Source organism: Rhinolophus ferrumequinum, chromosome 27, assembly GCF_004115265.2.
Source record: "Rhinolophus ferrumequinum isolate MPI-CBG mRhiFer1 chromosome 27, mRhiFer1_v1.p, whole genome shotgun sequence".
Classification (NCBI taxonomy): Eukaryota; Metazoa; Chordata; class Mammalia; order Chiroptera; family Rhinolophidae; genus Rhinolophus; species Rhinolophus ferrumequinum.
In genome coordinates, this window is record NC_046310.1 from 22,480,190 (window position 1) to 22,501,861 (window position 21,672).

A 21,672-nucleotide genomic window follows, 5' to 3' on the forward strand; every position below is an offset into this window, starting at 1 on the left:
CGATCATATTTCCTATCCAAACTGCCCATCACTCTTCACTGCCTGACTGGGAAACGGGCACAGGAGCTCCCAGGGCTTGGTCGGACTCAGCTGCCACAGGCAACACCAGTCACGATTCTGGAGGAAGTAGGCGAAGCAGGAAGAGGAGGGATGGCAGCTCTTCTTGTAGAAGTTACTCATAAGTCAGGAATTCCTAATAGTGGTATGGATCTATTCAGAAAATTCTACCCTAATAGTTTATGAAACTATAATTTTGAATGGTGCCTGTGAGTTGCAAAGCAACACGTGTAAGCACTAATCTAAGGGCTGAGTGTTTTGTTGATCACTTATTTTACAGGATGCAAACCTCTAGGCAGCTTAACCCTGACAGCATCAAAATACTTCCTATTTTTTCCATCATTTTTTCCTTTGTAGAAATCTCTCCAAGCCTATAGCTGTGCAGTATAAAGAAAAAGAAGACCGTTATGTAGATACATACAAGGTAGGTTTAATTTTTCCTTATATTTTGATAAATGAAAACTGGAGTTTTGTTTTATAGACTTGTGTTTTACTTATGTTTATAAATTTTAAATGTATAGCTTTGATTTATATTTTTCACTTCCTTGTGCTTTGATTAACAAATAACTAGAAATCATACGATTTTGGATATTATTCTTTGTCTCAATTCTCTGAAAACACTTTTTCCAGAAAAGAAGTACACTTCTTGGGGCATAAATTGGAAGTTAATATCCATTGTCATATTGAAATATATAAATAACTATATTCCTTATAAAATCACAAAGATTTTCAGGGACATGCTATTTGTATCCCCTAGTGTTATTTCTATAACAATAACACTATATTTATAATATGCTGTAATCCCTTATTATTCATAGTCAGCTAATTATTCATTGCTTTATTAACAGAAATTTACCAGATTTTAAAGTTAAAAATAGAAATGAATTACCTATCTGTGAAATTAATAAAATTCTGTTTGAAATGCAAGTAAATTCATTAGTCACATGTTATATTCTACACAACAGTATCAAGATAGGAGCAGCTGGAGCAGTTTGCTCACATTCAGCACATCATTTCATGTCAGAGTCCAGAAAGTTCCCTCCAAGCATATTATACTGCTTGATTCTCCATAGTTGAAAATGGGGCAGTGCTGTGGAGATCAAGAAGTGACTCCAGAAATTCACTGTCACCTGACCTTGTTTTCAGAGCCAGGCAGAAGCGGGAGAGACGAAAATAGTGACAGATAAATATGTGGTTGGGCCTCCTACTTTATGATGGGAAGATAAGAGTAGTGAAAAATCACCTTTTTTTTTTTGTCATCTTTGTGTAACTACCGGACAAAACAGCTATAAAATGTTGTACCTAGAATTCCAATAAGTTCATGCAGTTATTATACTTCTGTTGCGTTTTCCCTGCTAGAGCAGCACTGCTGTAAAGAACACAGCATTACATCCTGAACCCGTCCATTATGACACAGACTACTGATGGGAGCAGCTCTCCTTTACTGGGTGCTTGGTCAGCTCAGACATGAGGAACCCTTTGCCGGGGCAGAGCTGGGAGGGAGGGTGCAGAGCAGGTAGAGGTGCAGGCTGGGCGATGGCCTCAGCAGGGCACCAAGGAGGAGACCCCTGGACACTCAAGGTGGCTGAGGTCCGAACACGAGGGGAGGGCAGCCATGGCAAATGGTGTCACAGGTGGTAGTGAGGATAGAAAAGAAGACAAGGGTGGCGTTTCCAGCTTCCCTTTGCTTGGAGCTCACCGTCATGCATTCTGTCATCCCCTTTCCTTCAGTACCTGGAGGAGGAGTACCGCAAGGGAGCGAGGGAGGACGACCCCTTGCCCCCTGTGCAGCCCTACCACTACGGCTCCCACTACTCCAACAGCGGCACCGTGCTCCACTTCCTGGTCAGGATGCCGCCCTTCACGAAGATGTTTTTAGCCTATCAAGGTAAGGGTTGTTTTATAACTCCCTGAGAAGCCATATTGGTCCTCAGAAAAGAAAACCTGGCTGACTTCCTGGGAACGTCTTGACACTAATCAAACCACAAGAAAAAGAATTCTGTTTATTCCTTTGACCGTATTCTCTTCAAAAACCCTACAGTAAGCCAAATCATCGTGCTAATGTCTCACATTTCAGCTTTAAACAGGTCTAAGTTTATAAAAATGCAATTTGCTTTTTAGAAATTAAGATGTAATTCACATACCATAAAATTTACTTCTTTTACCCTTTAAACGTGTATGCAATTCACTTTTAAAGATGTTCAACTTAGTAATTATTCCAGATCACATGAGTTACCTTTGGACCCTGCAGGGGAATATGTTCTTGTAATTTATTATAAATGCCTCCTAAATAAACACTAGGAGCATTGCACTGCCACCCTCACCATAGTAACTTTGTAGTTAATAATCCTCGACCTCAGTGTTTTAAGCGGCAGCCTTCAGGCCTGAAATTGATTTGGTAAAGGTGAATTTACTGATCTGTGTGCAATCAGGGACACACTCACCTACTGGTTTCTAATAAGTGTGGTACTAGCTCTGTAGTCGTTCCTTGTGGCACCCACAGTCCTTTGTGGAATCATTGTCCATTCATTTCCTCAGCCCTTGAACTTCTTTATACATTTTACTCATATGTACCCTCTTGGAGGAATGGATTTTGTCCTCACTCTCTTTAGTCTATCAAAGGGCTTTCTTATATTTGTTCCTCTATAAGTACACAAAGCAAATGTTCCAAAGCAAATGACAGCTGTTCAAATATTTGAAGATTATTACCCTCACCCCTTCCTTCCTCTCAGTGTTGTTTGTCCCCAGGCTAATTATCCTTAGTTAATTTGACATCAGGTTGAGAGCCTCCTGAATGCAAGGTCTTACCACAGTTGCTGCCAGGGCTGCCAAAAAGAAACAGGACGGTTCTATACTTAGGAAGGGATCTTCAAAACCATTGTCTAAGCCACCTTGTTGGCTCTGCTTTCCAAACCTGTCGTTATTCTGATCATCTTTTTGGACATGTTCTGATTTATGAATGTCCTTATGAAAAAGTGTCAGTCAGAGTGAAAGAATGTTTCAGATGTGGTCTGGGACCACTGCGATGTATAACAGAAAACGGTTACTGCTCTCCATTTCTTTTAATGTAATATGAAACCCCCAATCAACAAAACTTTCTTAATTATTTTTGTACATGTTGATATTATGCTAGGTTTTCTTCATTGTGTATTGAGGAATGATTTTTTTTTTTTAAAGAACAGGAAGTATCTTTATCCCTATACAGTTTCATTTGATTGGTTTAAAATGATTTATGTTGGTTTTGAATTTATTTCTAGACTTCTGGTTTAGCCCAGAAGTTTCTCCCTTGGCACTGTAGGCATTTGATCGACATAATTCTTTGTTGTGTGCACTGTAGGAAGTTTAGCAGCCTCCCCGGCCCCCACCTAAGATGCTACCCCCCAAGTTTTAACAACCAAAAATGTCTCCAGACATTGCCAAATGTCCCCTGGGGGGCCAAATTGCCACTGGTTATGAGCCAGTAGTTTAGTACATGCATGTTCTAGATTATAGGGATTTGTGGTATTTTTTTTTTATTAAGAAACTATAGAGAGTTTGAAGATCTGAACAGAGCCCTCGGTGCGCCTGTCTTGTCCCACAGCTCTGCAGGCTCCAGGCCAGATCCTGTGACTCCATCATAGCCTTCCACACTTGCCTTTAGTTATTCTGTAATCCACGGAGGTTGATAACTCTTGTTCCTGAGTGAGTTAGTAAATATTATTTAAGTGACCGTCCCTACTTTCTGAGCAAAAGGAAATATTTATAAACCTCATTTCTTCCCAGATTTTATTCTGTAGCCAGCCAGTGCTAACTGACTCGAGAGACTAGATGAGAAAGTCATAGAAAATGTTACTCAATAGAGCAGCTCAAGCTTGGGGGGGAAATTAGCACATCTTTTAAAAATTGTGCCTTGCTTGATGCTGAGATTAGTCTGTGACAGTTCCCAAATGAAAAGACATGTTCAAATTTCAGCAAGTTCAGAGGCGTTTCCAGGGCTGGCTTTCGGGTCACGTTTCATGTTCTAGGCCCCCCATATGGCTAGAAAGTCTGATAGCTGTTAACAGAAAAGAGACAGGTCAAAACTCAATTCTTGACTATTGATAGTCTACACCAGAAAAACCTAGCAAAGGAGTGATTATGCTTAGTTTCATTTTCATTCATAGGAAATTATACTTAATTTTTTAGCTTAGAGTTAGAACATCTAAAATCAATGCCCCCCTCCAAAGAAAAAGAAAGAAGAAAAAGTCGCCTTAACGATAAGACGTGAAGGAATAATTTTGCTTCCTGAAGGTAAAAAACTGTTTTACCAACTTGAATTCTAATTTGACTTCCTTTGTACTCATTTATTCAATAAATAAACCATTATTGAGTACCTAAGCTATGTAGGTACTACCCCAGGTCCCTGCTTTCATGGAACTTTCATTCTACTTGGGTAGACAGTCATCAAATTAAACAAATGATATAAATTCATCTAGTTATATGTATTATGAAAACAATGCAGATTTAAAATCATATAATGTGGTCTTAAATTATGTATAGAAATATTTATTTCCAAGAAGAAATGAATAACCTCTTTTAAACTATGGACAAACAAAAAGAACATCATTTTAATCTTTGAAGTAGCAAAAATAAATTATGACAGCCTTCAAATGGAATCGGGTCTTGATATGTTAATTGCATTATTTGTATTTCTTTACAGATCAAAGTTTTGACATTCCAGACAGAACTTTTCATTCTACAAATACAACTTGGCGTCTCTCATCTTTTGAATCCATGACTGATGTGAAAGAACTTATCCCGGAGTTTTTCTATCTCCCAGAGTTCTTAGTTAATCGAGAAGGTATAATAGTAAATCATTTCTAATTTATATTTCTGAGGATTTGTACTTATTTTTTAATTTTTCAAAAATAAAAATAGCTTTTGTAAGTCCTAAAATTTGAGTCTGTAAGGAAGAGAAATACCTTGATTTATTAAGTATATAATTTTATTTCCAAGTGAGCTTGAGGATTTTAAGTATTTTATAGGACCAAATAATTTGGAAAACTATAACTTTAACTATTAAAAGTATTTATAAACCTGCATTTTTATTTTGTTACAGAAATTGCTTTATTTTTTTTCCTGATTACAAGGTTATAAATATGCTCACTTTTTTAAAAAAGTGAGAGTCATGAATTTATTGAAAGCACAATGTAAATTCACTAAAATCTCAATGATTTAATGAAGAATACTCGAGTTAGAAATAAAATACTCTAACCAGAAATATCTAATAACGAAAAGGGATACTAGACAATAAAATCAAATTTTATGTGCTGCCAGTGACCAAGAGTCATGGTCCACCCTAGTGATCAGTTAACCGTTTAAGATCAGTTAGCCCTTTAAGAGGTATTGTTGGGTTGTTTTCCTACGTTACTCAATTTCATATTTTTCTTTGACCTCTAGAAATATATGAAATTGAGAATTATATCTTCAGAGAAGTTAACATTTGGCAAATTAGTGTAGAATTTCATTCTGTACCAACTGGCCTGTCTGGAGTTGTTTGAAGAATGGTTAACATAATAAATCCATCCTCTGATTCCCTGGGGAGTGTTCCCTGGTGTTGCCCACGTGAGAAATGCCTTGGTAAAAGCAGCACCTGCAGTTTGGGATTCTGAGAGGTTTTCAGATTAGGGCTTCTACTTAAATGTACTGCTTGTTTTCTCTGTCCATCTTTTCTGACATGTAAGTTCCAGTTTCTATGGCTGTATAACAAATAGCCCCAACACTTATTGGCTCAGAACAACAATACTACATTTATTATCTGTCGCAGTCTTTGCAGCTCAGAAAATCGGGAAAGCTCTGGCAGGTGGGTTTTCTGGTTTGGCCCAAGCTCTCTCACGCAGTGAGAGATTGGCTGGAGCTGGACTAGCCCGGGAAACAGCAGCTGGTGGGCATCTCTCTTCTCTTAGTGTCAGTGCTTTTCCAGTGGTCTCTCCACAGGGAATAGTGTAGGCTTCCCCAGCATGGTGGCCTCGGATGTCCTACTTGGCAGCTCAGGTCCCAAAGGCTAGTGTCCCGAGAGAGACGAGCAGAAGCTGCGTCACCTTGTCCATCCTCGCCCTGGAGCCCACACTGTGTCACTTCCACTGCATTCTGCTTAGGAGGCAGTCACAGTGCCTGCCCACGGTCAGAAGGAAGGATCATAGAATTTTCCACTTGACGGGAAAGTAGCAAGATGCTGGAGAAGCGTGCAAGACAGCAAGTGTTGTTATAGCCATTTTTGGAAACTATCATTTGCTCTAATGGGCATCATATCCCTACTGCCTGCATTCCTATCGGCCTCTCACTGTGCGTCCACCCATCTGCTCTGGGTGAAGTGTCTAGCTCAACCAGTCCATCCTAAATCACCCCGGCTCTGACTGCAAGATGACTGTGGGGTGAACAGCCCCTCCCCTATATTATTTCAGAATGCTTCCAAAATTAGTGACGATCCTTCTAACTGTTCTCACAAGATCAAGAAGTAGGCAGACAGCAACTTAATTTTATAGGAGCTTAATCAGCTTTTAAGAGGTCCCTTTTCATTTGTATTCTGTTATGGCATTCAGATTTTCAGCCCATAAAAGGTAGCACAAAAAACCGTTTCTATTCAAAGGTAACATTTCTTTAGGACAATTTTTTAAAATGATGACTTCTGAGGTTTTTGTTTACACCAGCAGACTGATGGGACAATTAGGTAACAGCTCTGTTATGTCACAGAAGAACCCCCTTACTCAGTGTGCTGAGGTAATTTTGTTGTTCGCAGGATGCTTAGAAGGAATTACGTCAGAGCAGACCTGTAGACTTTCCATAAAGTTCACAGACTAAGACGTTCATTCTAGGCATGTGGATGCTTTGTATGAGTTGAGTTTTTTAACTCCAAAATGCTGATGTTTACTAAGTAGAAATAGTCCTGACTTTATTGTGTGTTAACACCACTAATTCAGAAATGCTTACACAAAGCCTTAGTTTGATTTTAACCAAGTTGGCAGTTGAATAGATATTTAAGCACTTACTGCATTTGAAGATTTGATTAATGGACTATTAGAATCAACAGACAATGATTTTCTGCTTTTTCTTCAGTATGTTATAAAGTGGTAACAGGATAAAGTTGGAAGATCTCAAAGTTACTTGCAATAGCATTGATCCATGCGGCTCTGTGATTGGCTAAATAAGTGGATGAGCATGGTGTCACTGTCCTCTTTGCTGCCCCTTTTCCTGGTCACAGCATACAGTCGCTATTTCTGAAGACCTGCTCAGTGGGCCAGATGAAACATGCTTTAGCGGGGATATGCATTAACCTGAGTCTTCTTTCCCAGGCTTTGATTTCGGTGTGCGGCAGAATGGTGAACGGGTTAATCACGTCAACCTCCCGCCTTGGGCCCGGAACGACCCTCGTCTTTTTATCCTCATCCATCGACAGGCTCTAGAGTCTGAGCACGTGTCCCAGAATATCTGTCAGTGGATTGACTTGGTGTTCGGGTATAAGCAAAAAGGGAAGGCGTCCGTTCAAGCCATCAATGTTTTTCATCCCGCTGTAAGTGACTCTTTTAAAATATTCTGCATTTCTGAATATTTAAAGGTTAGCTGGTAGGCTGTTTCTTTGAAATATGTAAGTTATCAGAGAGAATTGGCAGTGACACTAAACTGTTGCCCAAGATTTTTCAGGTTTTATATTTCACCTCTTTAAAAATACCTGAGGTACTATCTGTCGGGGTTTCCCAAGACCATGCCCAGGTTGGATGAGGACATAGTGACTCAGCATATAGTCAGACTTACAGCTAAGGGCATTATAGTGATGGAAGCAAAGCAAGATCAGCAAAAGGAAGAGGTGCCTGCGGCAAGCTTCCAAAAGTCTTCTCCCAGGAATCAAAGAACACACTTCTTCCTCCAGCACAAATTGTGACACCATGTGTGATGTCGTCTACCAGGGAGGCTCATTAGTGACTCAGAGGCCAGGGTTTTGCCTGGGGCCTGGTCCAGTAGGTACCCTCTCTCTCACACATACTGAGATTTCAGACTCCTGGAAGGAAAGTAGGTGTTCAATATAAACCAGGGTTTGTGCAGACAGTTTCCGCACAGTGAGCCCCTCGTACCAGTTAGGGAATGGTGGGAACTCCCCTGAAATCCATGTTCCCAGATGCCAGCCAAGGTCAGCCTTGCAAGCAGGCCTTTCCAAGGCGAGCAGTTCAGGCGTGCCATGTAAACTTCTTTCTACACACTATCCTATATACATATTCTATTTTTACATGGCATCATATTTTCTTGCTGCAGAAACAGCATTTGTGCCTTGTTAGAAACGTGTAAGATACAGTCTGCAAAAGGAAGGAATTCAAAAATCAACTTTGATGTCTCCATCCAGAGATAAATATCAAAACCACCTTCTAGACCTTTTTCTATCTATCATTCAATGTAATATTACTTACTGTTCCCAAGTATGACTAAAAGATCATTTATTTAACCAGTCCTCTATTGTTGGCTATTTAGTTAGTATTTGTTTGCTCTTAAAATTAATAAGATTCCTGAGGTTATTTCTTTCTGTACATCTTTGTTTCCTTAAGATAACTTCATAGAAGTAGAATTGTTACACTTTCACATACACTTTTTGATGTTGTAAGATCGGCTACCAACAATTTATTTATTCAGGAAACATTTCTTTTGCTCGGCTCTGGAGATGCAAAGATGAATAATGCTCGAGCGGGGAGAGTAGGGCTAGAAGAAAAGCTGGGGCCTAGGAGTGGGAGTGGGATCCAAATGAGGCATCTCAAATTCTTCAAAGAGTGAAAAGTCAAAGGGAGAATTATAGGGAGAAAGCTCTTTCCTGGTGTTGCTTAATGGCTACCTAAAGGCAGCAAGTACAACAGATGAATCTTTAAGCCACTGCATGGACAGTTAGCCTCTTAGGTTTCCTAACTTTCAAATTAGGTGGTGTGTTAGATTGATCTCGGACTTCCCCTCCAACTGTGTTTTTCTGCGTAGATTCATCCGTGTTTATACAGATACAGCTAAAATGCACATGTAGAACCTACAGTAACACGCTCTATGTTTGGGCTTATTTATGCAAGAAATCCATTCCTGAATAGTAGTTTTAAAATAAAAATCTCGTTAGTGCATTTTGCTCAGTAGTTATTTTGAGTACCTCTAAGGGAATAGAAAATTAAAGTCCTTGAGATACCTAATGTCTGGAAGAGAGAATAAGACAGGTTTCCTGATGATTCTAATAGAAGATAAATGTTCTGAAAAGGGGGAATAATAAATACAGTTTGGTGAATAATAATTTCATACATAAGAGTGGTATAAAATAGACAAGGCTTCAGGTATAATTTTTGAATTTCATTCATATTTGATCTAAAATGTAACTTTAAAAGCAATTAGGGATTTTGACATTGACTTTAATGTGCTCTGTGCCTACAGTCCTGCCCCATCTTTTCAATTAGTCTAATATAAACTTCACATTAATGCATGTGCAATATACCATGCAATTCTCATCTTACTGGCATTTTTTTCACTGATTCTTTGGGACTTTAGAACTTTAAAAAGGCTAGAGTTTATGCCATTGTTCTAGGAATTTTATAAAATTCAATTTGTGGGACGGAATGAAGTGTAGTAATTAAGTGCACAGTCTCTGAATTCAGAATTGACTTCAGATTCTCAGTTTGTAACACTGCCACTTGCCATGTGACCTTGGGCAAATAGTTCAACCTCTCTGTACCTAAATGTACAAATATTTAAAATGTGAACAATAATACCAACCTCATAAGTACAGAAGGACATTCATATAGAATAATGTCTGACATATACTTAAGTACAAATAAAGGTTAGCTTTTTAAAAGGAGTGTAGAAATGCCTTTTAACGTTAATTCATCATTCACTAATATATGGCGTTGACTTAGAAAGTGATACCAGAGAATGTAAAGAAGCACTATTTTAAAATAAATAAAGAAGAGTCCTGGCTAGAGGATTATTCCAATCTTCATTTGAATTTTTAAATATGTTAAGTCACGCAGCCATGAGGCTGACCCTGCTCAGACAAGCATTTATACAAGTATTTGATTAGGAGTGCTTTGTTAGAAAAATGTGTAAGGTACAGACTGGGAGGGAATGGTGCTGAAGGTTATTTAACTTCTGAAGAAATGTTTGAAATGTTATTTCAGCACTTACAGAAATGTCATATCTAGATATATAAATGAAATTTGCTATGACTGATTAAATGCTAAAAGGTAAATTGTATGGTGGGTTCACGTGAACAAGACAGATCTGTACCCAGCTGCTGACTGCTAGCTTTGGGAATAAAGAAGTACACACGTGATACTCTCCCTCTGCCTCTAAGGGATGCCAACACTGAGAAGGAAGTGTAATAACACCCTTTACCCTAAAGAGCTTGGAATTTTCACTGCTACTCTTTTGGATTCACTTATACAATTTTCATCAGAACCTTCATAATTCTTGAACTACCTACTGACTTTGTTATCTTAACTTCATTTTTGCCTTTTCCTGTATATCACTTTGGACAAATGACTTTTTCAGTAATTTCGTGTCATACATGAAGTTGTATATGATATTCTCTGGTCCTAACCTAAAAATCAATTTTATAAACATAGCTAATCAGCATCAGTCAAGATGCATTATTTTCGGTCAGCCCTCCAGAAACATTGATCATTCCTATTCTAATCTCAGTGAGACCATTGATGGTTATGGACATTGCAAAACCATGTCCATTTGAAACCGAGAAGCGTGGACCATGACCTTGAGAACAGAGCACGGTGTTTCCCCTTTGGTGTGACGACTGCCCGTTACACTTTATACAAACCTCTGGCTCTCTTTCACTCTTTCACCTTTCAGACATACTTTGGAATGGATGTCTCTGCAGTTGAAGATCCTGTTCAGAGACGAGCTCTAGAAACCATGATAAAAACCTATGGCCAGACCCCCCGTCAGCTGTTCCAGTCGGCCCACGTGAGCAGACCTGGCTCCAAGCTCAACATCGAAGGAGAGTTTCCTGCTGCCATGGGGTTGTTAGTGCAGTTTGCTTTCCGGGAAACCCGAGAGCAGGCCAAAGAAGTCGCCTATCCGGTATGTCCTTGGGATTTCAGTAGAATTCAGCAGAAGCCTCCTGAGATGTCAGGCTTCACCTCCTGAGATGCCGGGCCCTCTCGCAGGCGCTTAAGGGCCCCAAATAAAAAGCACGGTCCCAGCATGAAGACATGTACCAGCCAGTGAACACAGATGCTTGTAGCTTCCAGCAATGTCTGTGTTAGTGATGCCGGGTTAGTGGTGTGAAGAGTGCTCTGGGAGCTCAGGTCAGATAGTAACCCCTGGGTTATTACCAGGAGAAGCCTCACCAGGCAGTGAGACAACAGGAATTGGCAGGCGAAAGGAGAAGCACCGCCCAGGAATAGAGGACAGTTGGAGCGTGGGTATGCCAGTGCATGCATGCCAGTTCATGTATTGCAATGCACACATGCCAGTGCACGCATGCCGGTGCACACGTCGGTGCACTCATGCCAATGCACGCATGCCAGTGCACACATGCCGGTGCACACATGCCAATGCACGCATGCCAGTGCACTCATGCCAGTGCACACATGCCGGTGCACACATGTCGGTGCACTCATGCCAGTGCACACATGCCGGTGCACACATGCCAATGCACGCATGCCAGTGCACACATGCCGGTGCACACATGTCGGTGCACTCATGCCAGTGCACACATGCCGGTGCACACATGCCAATGCACGCATGCCGGTGCACACATGCCGGTGCACACATGCCGGTGCACACATGCCAATGCACACATGCCGGTGCACACATGCCGGTGCACACATGCATGCATCCCGGTGATCATCTCCCACCAAAAGGCCTGACCAGAGGTGTGACGGTTACCATGAACGGAGACCTTACATATTCTTTGGCCTCCCCAGATTGTAATGATAAAAAGTATTGACTCTTAAAATACAAGTAGGTATAATTTTTACTTTAAAATAGAAAAACAAAGTAAGAAAACCTTAACGGTAAGTTGGATTCTAATCGTCAACTAAATTCTTCTTTATAAAAGCAGTATAATAAGATGGGAGACCATGAATTGTAAAGTGTTATAAAGGTTTGCCAGAGGGAATCGCGGAAGACAGGAAGGCAAGAAAAGAGGTTGTGAAGGGCCTTAGGATGAAACAAGGCAGTGTATCTCATACTGAGATCTGTGATTTGTTTTAAGAGAAAACGGTTTTCACAGACCTTGTATTAACAATTGTTTCTTAGTGTTACTTAAATACACTAAATGCAGAACACAAATAGAATACTGAATGTAAATTCTTTGTGCTCATAGCTCACAAATATCAAATTTGTATGTTAAATGCAAACAAAAACACAAATTTAAAACACCAATTTAAAAACACAAATTTAAAATACCTATATGATAGACAATGGTGTTTTGGTGAAACCGGATCACCAATGTTGTGTTTCATAATTGAAAGCTGTATTTCACGTTTTGTTCAGAAGGTTTTGAAGCCTCACAAATCTTTTCAGTCTTTGTCATTACCAACGTCATTCTTTTTAACTAGAATCTATTATTTTAACTTGTCAAAATAATCTAATAGTACATCCCTGAAAAGTAACAAATGCCACTTAATTGACTGGTATACTCATTGCTGATCAACTCTTCTAAGTTGGTGCACGACCTGCCTCACTCCCACCGCGGGACCTTCCCACTGACTCCTCCCTCCGCCCGGAATGACCTGTCCCCAGAGGTAGCCCCACTCCGTTCCCTGACTTCATTCGGGTCTCTGCTCAGAGGTCTTCTCGGCAGAGAGTCTGCCCTGATCCCCACGTGTAAAATAGCAGCGCCATTATTCGCAGTCCTCTCCCCCTTCTGAGTTTTTCTTCAGAGCACTTTCACCACCTGACATATGTGTATTTGTTCATTTACTTGTCTGCCCCCCCATCCCAACTAGAATGCACCCCTACGGGATTAGGACTTTATCTATTTTGTTCATGTCTGGCAACAACGAACACATATTTCTATATGCTAAGCATGGGGCAAGTAAAAAAGTATAAAATAATTCTGGGTTTATAAACAAGTTGCTTTCTCTTAATTTGTTTATAAGTAATTCTATATTTACTACCTTTTAAAACATGATACTTTTTACTTCTCTTGGTTTTAGAGTCCTTTGTCATGGATAAAAGGCTTGAAGTGGGGAGAGTACGTAGGCTCCCCAAGTGCTCCAGTGCCTGTGCTCTGCTTCAGCCAGCCCCACGGAGAAAGATTTGGTTCCCTCCAGGCTCTGCCCACCAGAGCCATCTGTGGTTTGTCCCGAAATTTCTGTCTTCTGATGACGTACAGCAAAGAACAAGGTAAAATAAAATATAATGAAAATCATTCCAGTATCTTTCATGAGATTTGAATGTTTCTAAATCGTCTGTGCTGCTCTTTTGTTTTACCTCTAAGGTTTCTGAGTCCTTGGTGAAAACTCTGCTCAAATCTGTGGTTATTTAGTGCAAAGTAGGAATTAAAACATACTGCATAAGAAAAATGGAATTAAATGCAGTACCATTGGAAATGAGAGGAGGATTTTGAAGGAGACAAGAATAAATGGTTCAGCTCACAAGACGAAAACTATTACTTTTATAGAAATGTGTACTTTGGGGCTCTTGAATCTCAGAATAGACAGATGTATTTGACCAACAAGTCTAGTACCTCAGAAGATACAGTCAAGAGAGTCAAACAAAACAAGACAAGGAAGTCATGATAGCCTTGAAAATAGGTTTTAAAAGCGCATATGCCTGGAAAGTAATCTGACTCACTAAAGCAGCACATTGTAAAGTGCTGTACAATAAAGGACCTCTTCCTATTTCCAAATGTCACCTGGACAATGGAAAACTAGGAACACTTTCCACTGAAGTCATCCCTCGGCCCTTGCAAACTAGCCATTTCACTAAATGCAAGAGAACGCTCCCTACTCACTGGCTGTGGGCTTTGGGCAGTAACGTGAGTGACAGGAGCACTGCTCCGTTCATAGCAGGTGTGCGTGGATTTGCCCGGAAGCCGACATGTGGACCAGATCAGATGCCTCTGAGCAGTCACACACGAGCGTTTTCCGTTGCTGTCTCTCCGTGCACGGTGCTCCTCGGCGTCCACATAACCTGCCAACCGCAGACAGACTGTAACACGAGGATGCCGGACGTCGGTCCCTTCAGTGGAAGTGTGCCGGCTGGGCTGCCATTCACTCAGGCTCACTCTGAATTCTGTACGAAACGAATGCTTGCCTTTATAGTTGTTAGAAGTCAGCGAGGCTGCGTGCCGTCTAAGTTCTATGAGTTGATAGGATAAGGTAAATCTGCTTCATTGTAATTATTGTGATATCAGTGCTTTATTCTCACTAGTGTGTTGCAACCAGCTGTGAACTGTCACAAGTAATTAGCTGTTAATAATATTTAAAGTACCAAAATGTGTGAATTTAAATTTTTAAAAATTAGAGTGGATCGAAGTTGATCTATTGAGCAGGAGAGAAAGGGCTGGGTATTACCACTTAGCAAGATGGGACTTAGATATGTCACGTACTCGTATAATTGTCAACCTATCTTGTTTGTGCCACTACTCACAAGTCCTTAGTAGCTTTGTTCATTCAAATCACACTTCATGTCCTTGCAGAATACATTTGGGGTTTGCCAGAATCTAGGTGTGTCCAGGGGAGTGCTACAATGCGACCTTTTTGGCTGTAGTCCGGGGAGGTGCAGTGCCTGAGTGTGCTGCTCAGAGCCGCGTGGCCTTGAGACAATCACTCACGCCTCCCAAAGCCTCCCGAAGCCTGGCTTTTGATCCACAAAATGGGAATAGCAAAAGGGTTTACCTCACAGGGAAATTCGTTATAAGCATAAAGTGAAACAATATAGGGAACTGTTAGCACAGTGCCTAACTCCTTCTAAGTGCTTCATGTCCATGGGACAGCAAGCGCACTGGGCCTGGGTCTCTGAGCCATGACTGTCGCCCGTAGCCCATAACCGTCCCCGTGAATGTTCCACAGAGGCCTTGGGCGAAGCACATGGACGTCAGGTCTTGTGTTAACAGCTGCAAAGTGTTGAGCACTTGTTATATCTCAAGTAACTGTACCATTTTGCTTAGTTCTACGTGCGTAGTACAATGTAACTATAGACTGGGTGGTTTCATGATAGGCCAGTTGCTTGGATTGACTGTGCCTCAGAATTGCCCGTGGTGCTTTTTTCAAAATATGCTTGTTTGGGTCCCATTTGAGTTGAGACACACTGCATCACAATCTCTGGGGCTGCGGTGTAAAATCCATTGCTCTAATAAGTAAAGGAGAAGTTTCTTTTTCTTTTTCTTTTTTTTTTAAAGATGCTGCATCTTGTATTACTGGAATGAGAAACTGGGAACTATTATTAAATCTACTTGGTTCATCAATCACTTACCACATGGTGGGCATTCTGGTAGATTTGAGAGGTCCTGAGACTCATGAAATACAGTTCTTTTCTGTGCAGCGTATGTTTAGAAGAACTTACATTTAATGAGTGTTTCCCAGTTCCTTTACTGCAAAACTGATGTCAACATTTGCTCAACAAAACAAAATCTGTAAATTACAGTTTTAGTGTGCTGTTCGTTCATTTAATAAATATTTATTTGTTTTATCTGTCCATATGCTGGGCATTATCCTAGGTTGGTACTGGAATAAATGAAGCACATGTTCTCTCCTTAAGAGACGGAAAGCGTTCCAGGTTGCAGGGCAGCGCCAGTTACAGCACCTGTGCTGTGTAGCTGTGGCCATCACCCCGATAAGGCGTAGCTTATGACTGGTACTGACAAGGGGTGTCAGGGTGTCCAGTGCGTACCCCGAGAGGACATCGCCCTCAGTCGTGTGTGTGTGTGTGTGTGTGAGAGAGAGAGAGAGAACGAGAGAGAGAGAGAGAACGAGAGAGAGAGCAGAACCTCGCTGAATGAGGGTCTTCCATGCAGAGTCCTGGCAGCTGACAGGATTGTTGTCCCTTGTCAGGGCCAGGTCGCTTCTGTTCCAGCAGAGCTTCCTTTCTGGTATTAATAGTTGTCCATAGGATTGTTCAGCAGGGATGACCTAGGGAAGTTATTTAAACAGCATCCAGTTGATATTTATGTTTTAAAGTAAAGGTGTCCCAGAACATGAACAGAGTAAGCTTGACTCTTCTTCATGCCTTTTATAAAAATTTCTTAACACAAGTGAGAATGAATACAGTTCCCCCCTTAGGAGCTCATTAGCTTTAAAGGAATGAAAGGACGTAAATCGGTCTATGTTGTGGATACACACTCACATGGTGTTGCCCTGCAATGACACAGTGCTCTGCCATGTGAACTTCGGCCATTAACCTGCCGTCGTTGGGGACAGCCGGGTCCCCGGAGCAGTGGCACTCTGACCCTCTCATTTCTCCTCTTGAGGTGTGCGAAGCATGAACAGCACTGACATCCAGTGGTCGGCCATCCTGAGCTGGGGATATGCCGATAACATTCTACGCTTGAAGAGTAAACAGAGCGAGCCTCCAGTCAACTTTATACAGAGTTCACAACAGTATCAGGTAAGCGTTTTCATGAAATCCTTCATTATAGTAATGAAATGTAAGGCTTTAAGTAGGAGTCACACTGATGGAAGCCAGTCTTTGAGACCCAGCAGTGAGTCCCGTTGAGAAGCAGGTGGTGGACGTGTGTCTTGTTTACGTGTTTACAGACGTTCTGACTACCGCTGTGCTGCCTGAGCCCCCAGACTTGTCTCCCACCCTGTATCTCATTGAGACAGTATAATAACCTCCTACTCGGCGTCAGCTAATGGCAGAGTGTTTGAACAAAATCAGCGTTGATTGCTTTCTTCTCAGTGTTCACCTGCCTTGTCACCGTGTCATTTCCTGTAACCAGAGTGTTATCTTCTGTACCTGGGTTTTCCAAAATGGACCGGGTATTTAGGTTTCACGTGTGATAGAAAGAGCAGTGGGCCTCAATGAACCCAGTGATCTGTGGTGGTGTCCCCGCTTTGTTATTTACTGTGTCACCTTTGCCAAGTAACTTCACCTTCCCAAACCTGAGTTTCTTTCCTCCTCCATGAAGCTGGGATAACAATGGTAGTCTAACTACTCTCTGATAAAGCTGTTGTAAAACTGTTTCGAATGTTTGTGAAAGTTACTTTGTAGACTACAAAACACTATATATGCATATATATATATATATATATATATATATCTAAAGAACTTACTAAGTTGTATAGAACCTTCTCTCTTTGACTGTCTCTCCATGAGAAGTTATTTTACCATTTTCAGACTTCTAGTACCTACATAACACCTGCTGCCTACTCGTGTGCCCTAACCATTATCCCCATTCTCTGAGCACTTTAGAAATGGAGTAGGGTACTTTGGGGAGAATTTTTGACAGTGAAAGAAAGCAATGACTTGTGCTTAACTCCCAACATACCTGAAAAAAAGGTCATCACCTTTTGTTATCTGGCATACCAGTAAACTAACAAGAGTAAGAAGAAAGGATAGTGAAAAGCAACATTATTAGAAATTTAAGAATTTAAACATTGCAAAATGATGGCTGTCATGTAAAGTCTGGCACACAACCGTCATTAAAGATGGAAGAATACCTCATAAGTCCTTGTAGCAAAATGGGATGATCCAGATTATTTTAGCAAAATGTACTGTGTGATAAAGTACTTCCCATCAAATGACTAACTGGATGAGAAAGCCGTATTTCATTTTCGTCCTTAGAAATACATTGTTCATGCATTAGTTCTTCAGTTGGAGAAAATTCATCTAGGACATTAGCATATGAAGACTCACACTCTGACCAACTTCATCATCATCAGTAGAGATTAGAGTCCTGCTGTCTCTTTGTCTTCGCCTTCTGATTGGTTACATAATTGTGAAACATATTCCTCTGTCAGTTTTCTTCTCTTTTCTATTATTGGTAGAAAATGAAAAAGTTCCAACTGTGTTCAGTGGAAACTAAAAGCAGACTTCAGAAATGGTGACTTCTTTTTTAATTTTTTGAAAGATGACATCATTCTTTGACAATACAATAAGAAAACCAGAAGATGACAATTTATTTCACATATTATATTATCCTTCTAGGAAACCCTTCATTCTTTCATTTTCTTATTTTGTTTGTTTTGTTTTGTTTTAGCAGAGTTGGGAATAATTGATGAATTGTGATAAAATAATTCCCAGAATGATGAAATAGCAGAATATTTCAAGATAAAGGGAAAATAAGATTATTAAAATCCTGTAATGTAAAAAAAAAAAAAAAAAAAAAAAAAAAAAATTCCTGTAATGTAACTTAGGTTTATAAAAGGTTTCAGTAGACCTACATGGTAATTACAAGACAGAATGAATTTTATTCTCTATAAAAATAAATATATGTCTCCTTGTTCTCCGGAAGACCTCTAAGAAAAAATAAAAGTCATGAAATGTCCTTACAAATAGTTAGAACTATTCAAGAAACTCAAAAAATAAAATTGGATTGAGTGGACTCTGATGATATACAGAAATTAAGAAGAGCCAGGATCAAAAAAAGTCATCGTTTAAGGTAGCTGACACCTGAATACATTTGTAGGCCCAGGGGAAGAAGCCAGCAAAGGACAGTTTGAAACTCTTGAGGGACAAGCATTCTGAGGAACCTTGAGGTGGGGCAGGGCTTCCTCCACTAAATCAGGAGACATGCGACATTTTGAGGCACAAAGGAAGGAGGAGGATGCAGACCTCTGTCGTCTGAGTGAAGTGTGAGGGTATTGCTGGAGGAGGGGTGCGGGGGTGGGGACAGAGCAGCTGGACACAGCTACTGTGGACGTGGCCCTGGGGGTCAGCTAGTGCCCACAGGCGGACTGTGACCTTGAACCGTGCCTCACGGTTAGGATTTACAGTCCCAGATTTTTGTCTCCATGTTTACCTTTCCCCCACCTCCTGTTTAGTAGTCTTCAGGACTGTTAGAAGTAATACCTCTATTTATATGTACCCTGTTTCCCCACCAAAAACAGAAAAAAAGACGTAACAGTAAAAATCAAGTAAACATTTGAAACACATGCACACATCACACACACACTCAACCTTGGATCTGATCCATCCTGGATCATTTTGTTTAAATTTCTGAGGAGCAAATGGCCGTGTGTGTGTGTTTGTGTGTGTGTGTGTGTGTGTGTGTGTCTGTGTATGTGCATGCTGTGTGTACAGAACAATTTAAAACCATAGACAATGCATTGTGATACATTTAAATTTAGAAACAGCTTTTAGGCATCTGGTTTAAAGTTTCAGGATATGATTATATCTTTGCACCATTGCAATCCTTTCCAGTAAACTATTTACCTTAAATTTTGTGACCATGTATTTTTAAAATAGTTGTCAGACAAGTAGAAGCATTTGTGATGCTTTTTAACCATGATAATCTTTGATTTCTCCTTTTCCAAAGGTGACTAGTTGCGCTTGGGTACCTGACAGTTGCCAGCTGTTTACTGGGAGCAAATGTGGTGTCATCACAGCCTACACAAACCGATTTACGAGCAGCACGGTAGGTCCCGGGCTCGTTCTGTGGGTAGTTTGGGATTTTCATGTCAGTGAAGAAAAGAAAACCTTTATGAAGTATAATTCATTTTATATAAGGGTAACTTAAAATTTTGTACTTTATCTTGTATACTTTAATCTTTTCTTCACATACACTCTTAAAATGTAAAAGGTCACATATCTAACTTATTTTAGGCTTGTTAGGATCACGAAAAATTTTGAAAATAACTTAGGCTTTTTCGTGACATTCTGCTGCTTGCTTGCCTATATTCTCCATGTCGACCTGACAGCTCAGGAGTGTACCCCAAGATTCTGTCACATTTGAAGCTTAGACCCCCTAATGGTCAGCATCGCTATATTCTCTAGGTAAAGTAAATGACAGCAACACCCACCTAGCCCATCTTCATTTCTACCACTTACTGGAAGAAACTTTTTTAGCCATTCACTGAATCTCTAAGATTTAAGAGTTAAATTCTAAAACAGGCTAGTGAAGAAGACACGTTTGTACTACTTTTAACTTACTGTCATTCCTTTCTTGAGTCAACTATCTGTGGTGCTATTGAGGATACGTGGCAAGTTAGGGTGCTAACTCAGTAGTTTTCATTCTAATTTAGAACTTTCTCTGTACATTTTTCCATTACAATTTTCTCCATTATATTATTGAGTGTGTTTTACAGAGTGAAACCTGTATTCCTAGCATAGGATGACACTAGGTTCCCCTTACTTTTCTGTCCAAGTTTATTCCTTTTAAACTCTTGTTAAGGTTCTTTGCCTCAATCCTTGGGGTATAAATGTGACCATAATATTGTTTCTGTCTCGTAGCATAAGGAGCCATTAAAATCTTCTAAGTAGGAGTAATATGCTCCAATCAGCATTTTAGGAAGACCACAGAATAGCCTGCAAGGAGAGATTCTTAGAAGGAGTCTGAGACTAGAGGCAAGGATACCAGTTAGAGGCCACTGCAGCCCTCGGCAGGAGACAGGCATGGACCGGTGATTGCAGGAAGGAGAAGGGTGTGCTCTAAGAAACATTCGCGCACAGGTCTGAAGCACAGAAGAGGGAGCAGCCAGGTGTCAGGGAGCCTGAGGAGTTACACCTGACTGGAGCTGGAAGGGTCGTTTCACTAAGTGGAAAAAAGAGGAGAGGCAAAGGAAACCAACAACATGGAACCGAAGGCCTGGTGATTTGGGGGTGACAAATACTTTTATGTGCAGTTTAGATATAACATGCTGGGAGAAATGGGAAAGACAGGGCAGGAAAAGTAGGTTGAAGTAAGGTCTTTATGCCATAAAAACATGTGGAGCAATCTGAGTAGAGAGATGTCTTACTGTTGGAATGTCTCCTTTTTTCTCCCAAAGGCCTAAAATGGATGTTAATTTTATAACATCTCTGATATTATAAAAGATGATGGCTGCCATCATCTTTCATCTTCGGAGCTCACCCTCCTGTTTCCTTTTTCCTCAAATATATTCTAAACCCCGCTGCTGGAGCAGTTGTCTGCTTGTGCCTCAGATAATTTTGCACCATGCCACAGACACTGAGTTAAAAACTAGCTCCTTCTTTTGTGTTTCGTTTCCTCTTGCTTTTTCCAAGACTGTTCCATTTAGAACGGTTCTTAGTTCTTAGTTTTTCTTACTTCAATTCTCCCTATAATGTAAAATTTTAATTGTACACTAACCAGTACATAGTATAGGTTTTCAAAAAGATTAATTGTCAGTATAGAGGAGTTAGGCACAGTGTAGCTTTGAGGATAGCAAATCAAAGGTGTCACTATTATAATTTGAATACAGTAAAACATATGCTTTAGTTTTGAAGTTATTGTAGACTTGTGAAGTCTTATGTTGCTTATTTTCCCTCAGTTACGTATTTGCCTTAAGGTATATTTTTTCAGCTTATCTGTAAGGGTTTTCTTTTGTTCCTAAGTTTTAATAGTATTAGCTAATCAAGTTATGAGATTAACAATTACTATTTGAACCATGTCCAAAATGCATCTTAGCTGTGTGGTTTATTATTGGACTTGATGGGACCTCACTTGAGTTTTGGTAGAGGTCACTTTTTCTCCGGGACCATCTCACCATTTCGTCATCCCTAATGCTGCACCTGTGACCC

At 40.4% G+C, this 21,672-nt stretch overlaps 1 protein-coding gene across 3 annotated transcripts in view; it reads left to right on the forward strand.

The window, feature by feature from the left end:
* LYST (lysosomal trafficking regulator) overlaps nt 1-21,672 on the forward strand; it is a 170,705-nt gene that overhangs the window by 139,301 nt on the left and 9,732 nt on the right. For all 3 annotated transcript variants that reach the window (XM_033099812.1, XM_033099811.1, XM_033099813.1), the window contains 8 exons: nt 415-481; nt 1,789-1,945; nt 4,736-4,876; nt 7,368-7,585; nt 10,891-11,121; nt 13,206-13,395; nt 16,463-16,599; nt 19,472-19,570. In XM_033099812.1, the coding sequence (XP_032955703.1) occupies nt 415-481; nt 1,789-1,945; nt 4,736-4,876; nt 7,368-7,585; nt 10,891-11,121; nt 13,206-13,395; nt 16,463-16,599; nt 19,472-19,570 (1,240 nt within the window). The remainder of the gene's footprint in view (nt 1-414; nt 482-1,788; nt 1,946-4,735; nt 4,877-7,367; nt 7,586-10,890; nt 11,122-13,205; nt 13,396-16,462; nt 16,600-19,471; nt 19,571-21,672) is intronic.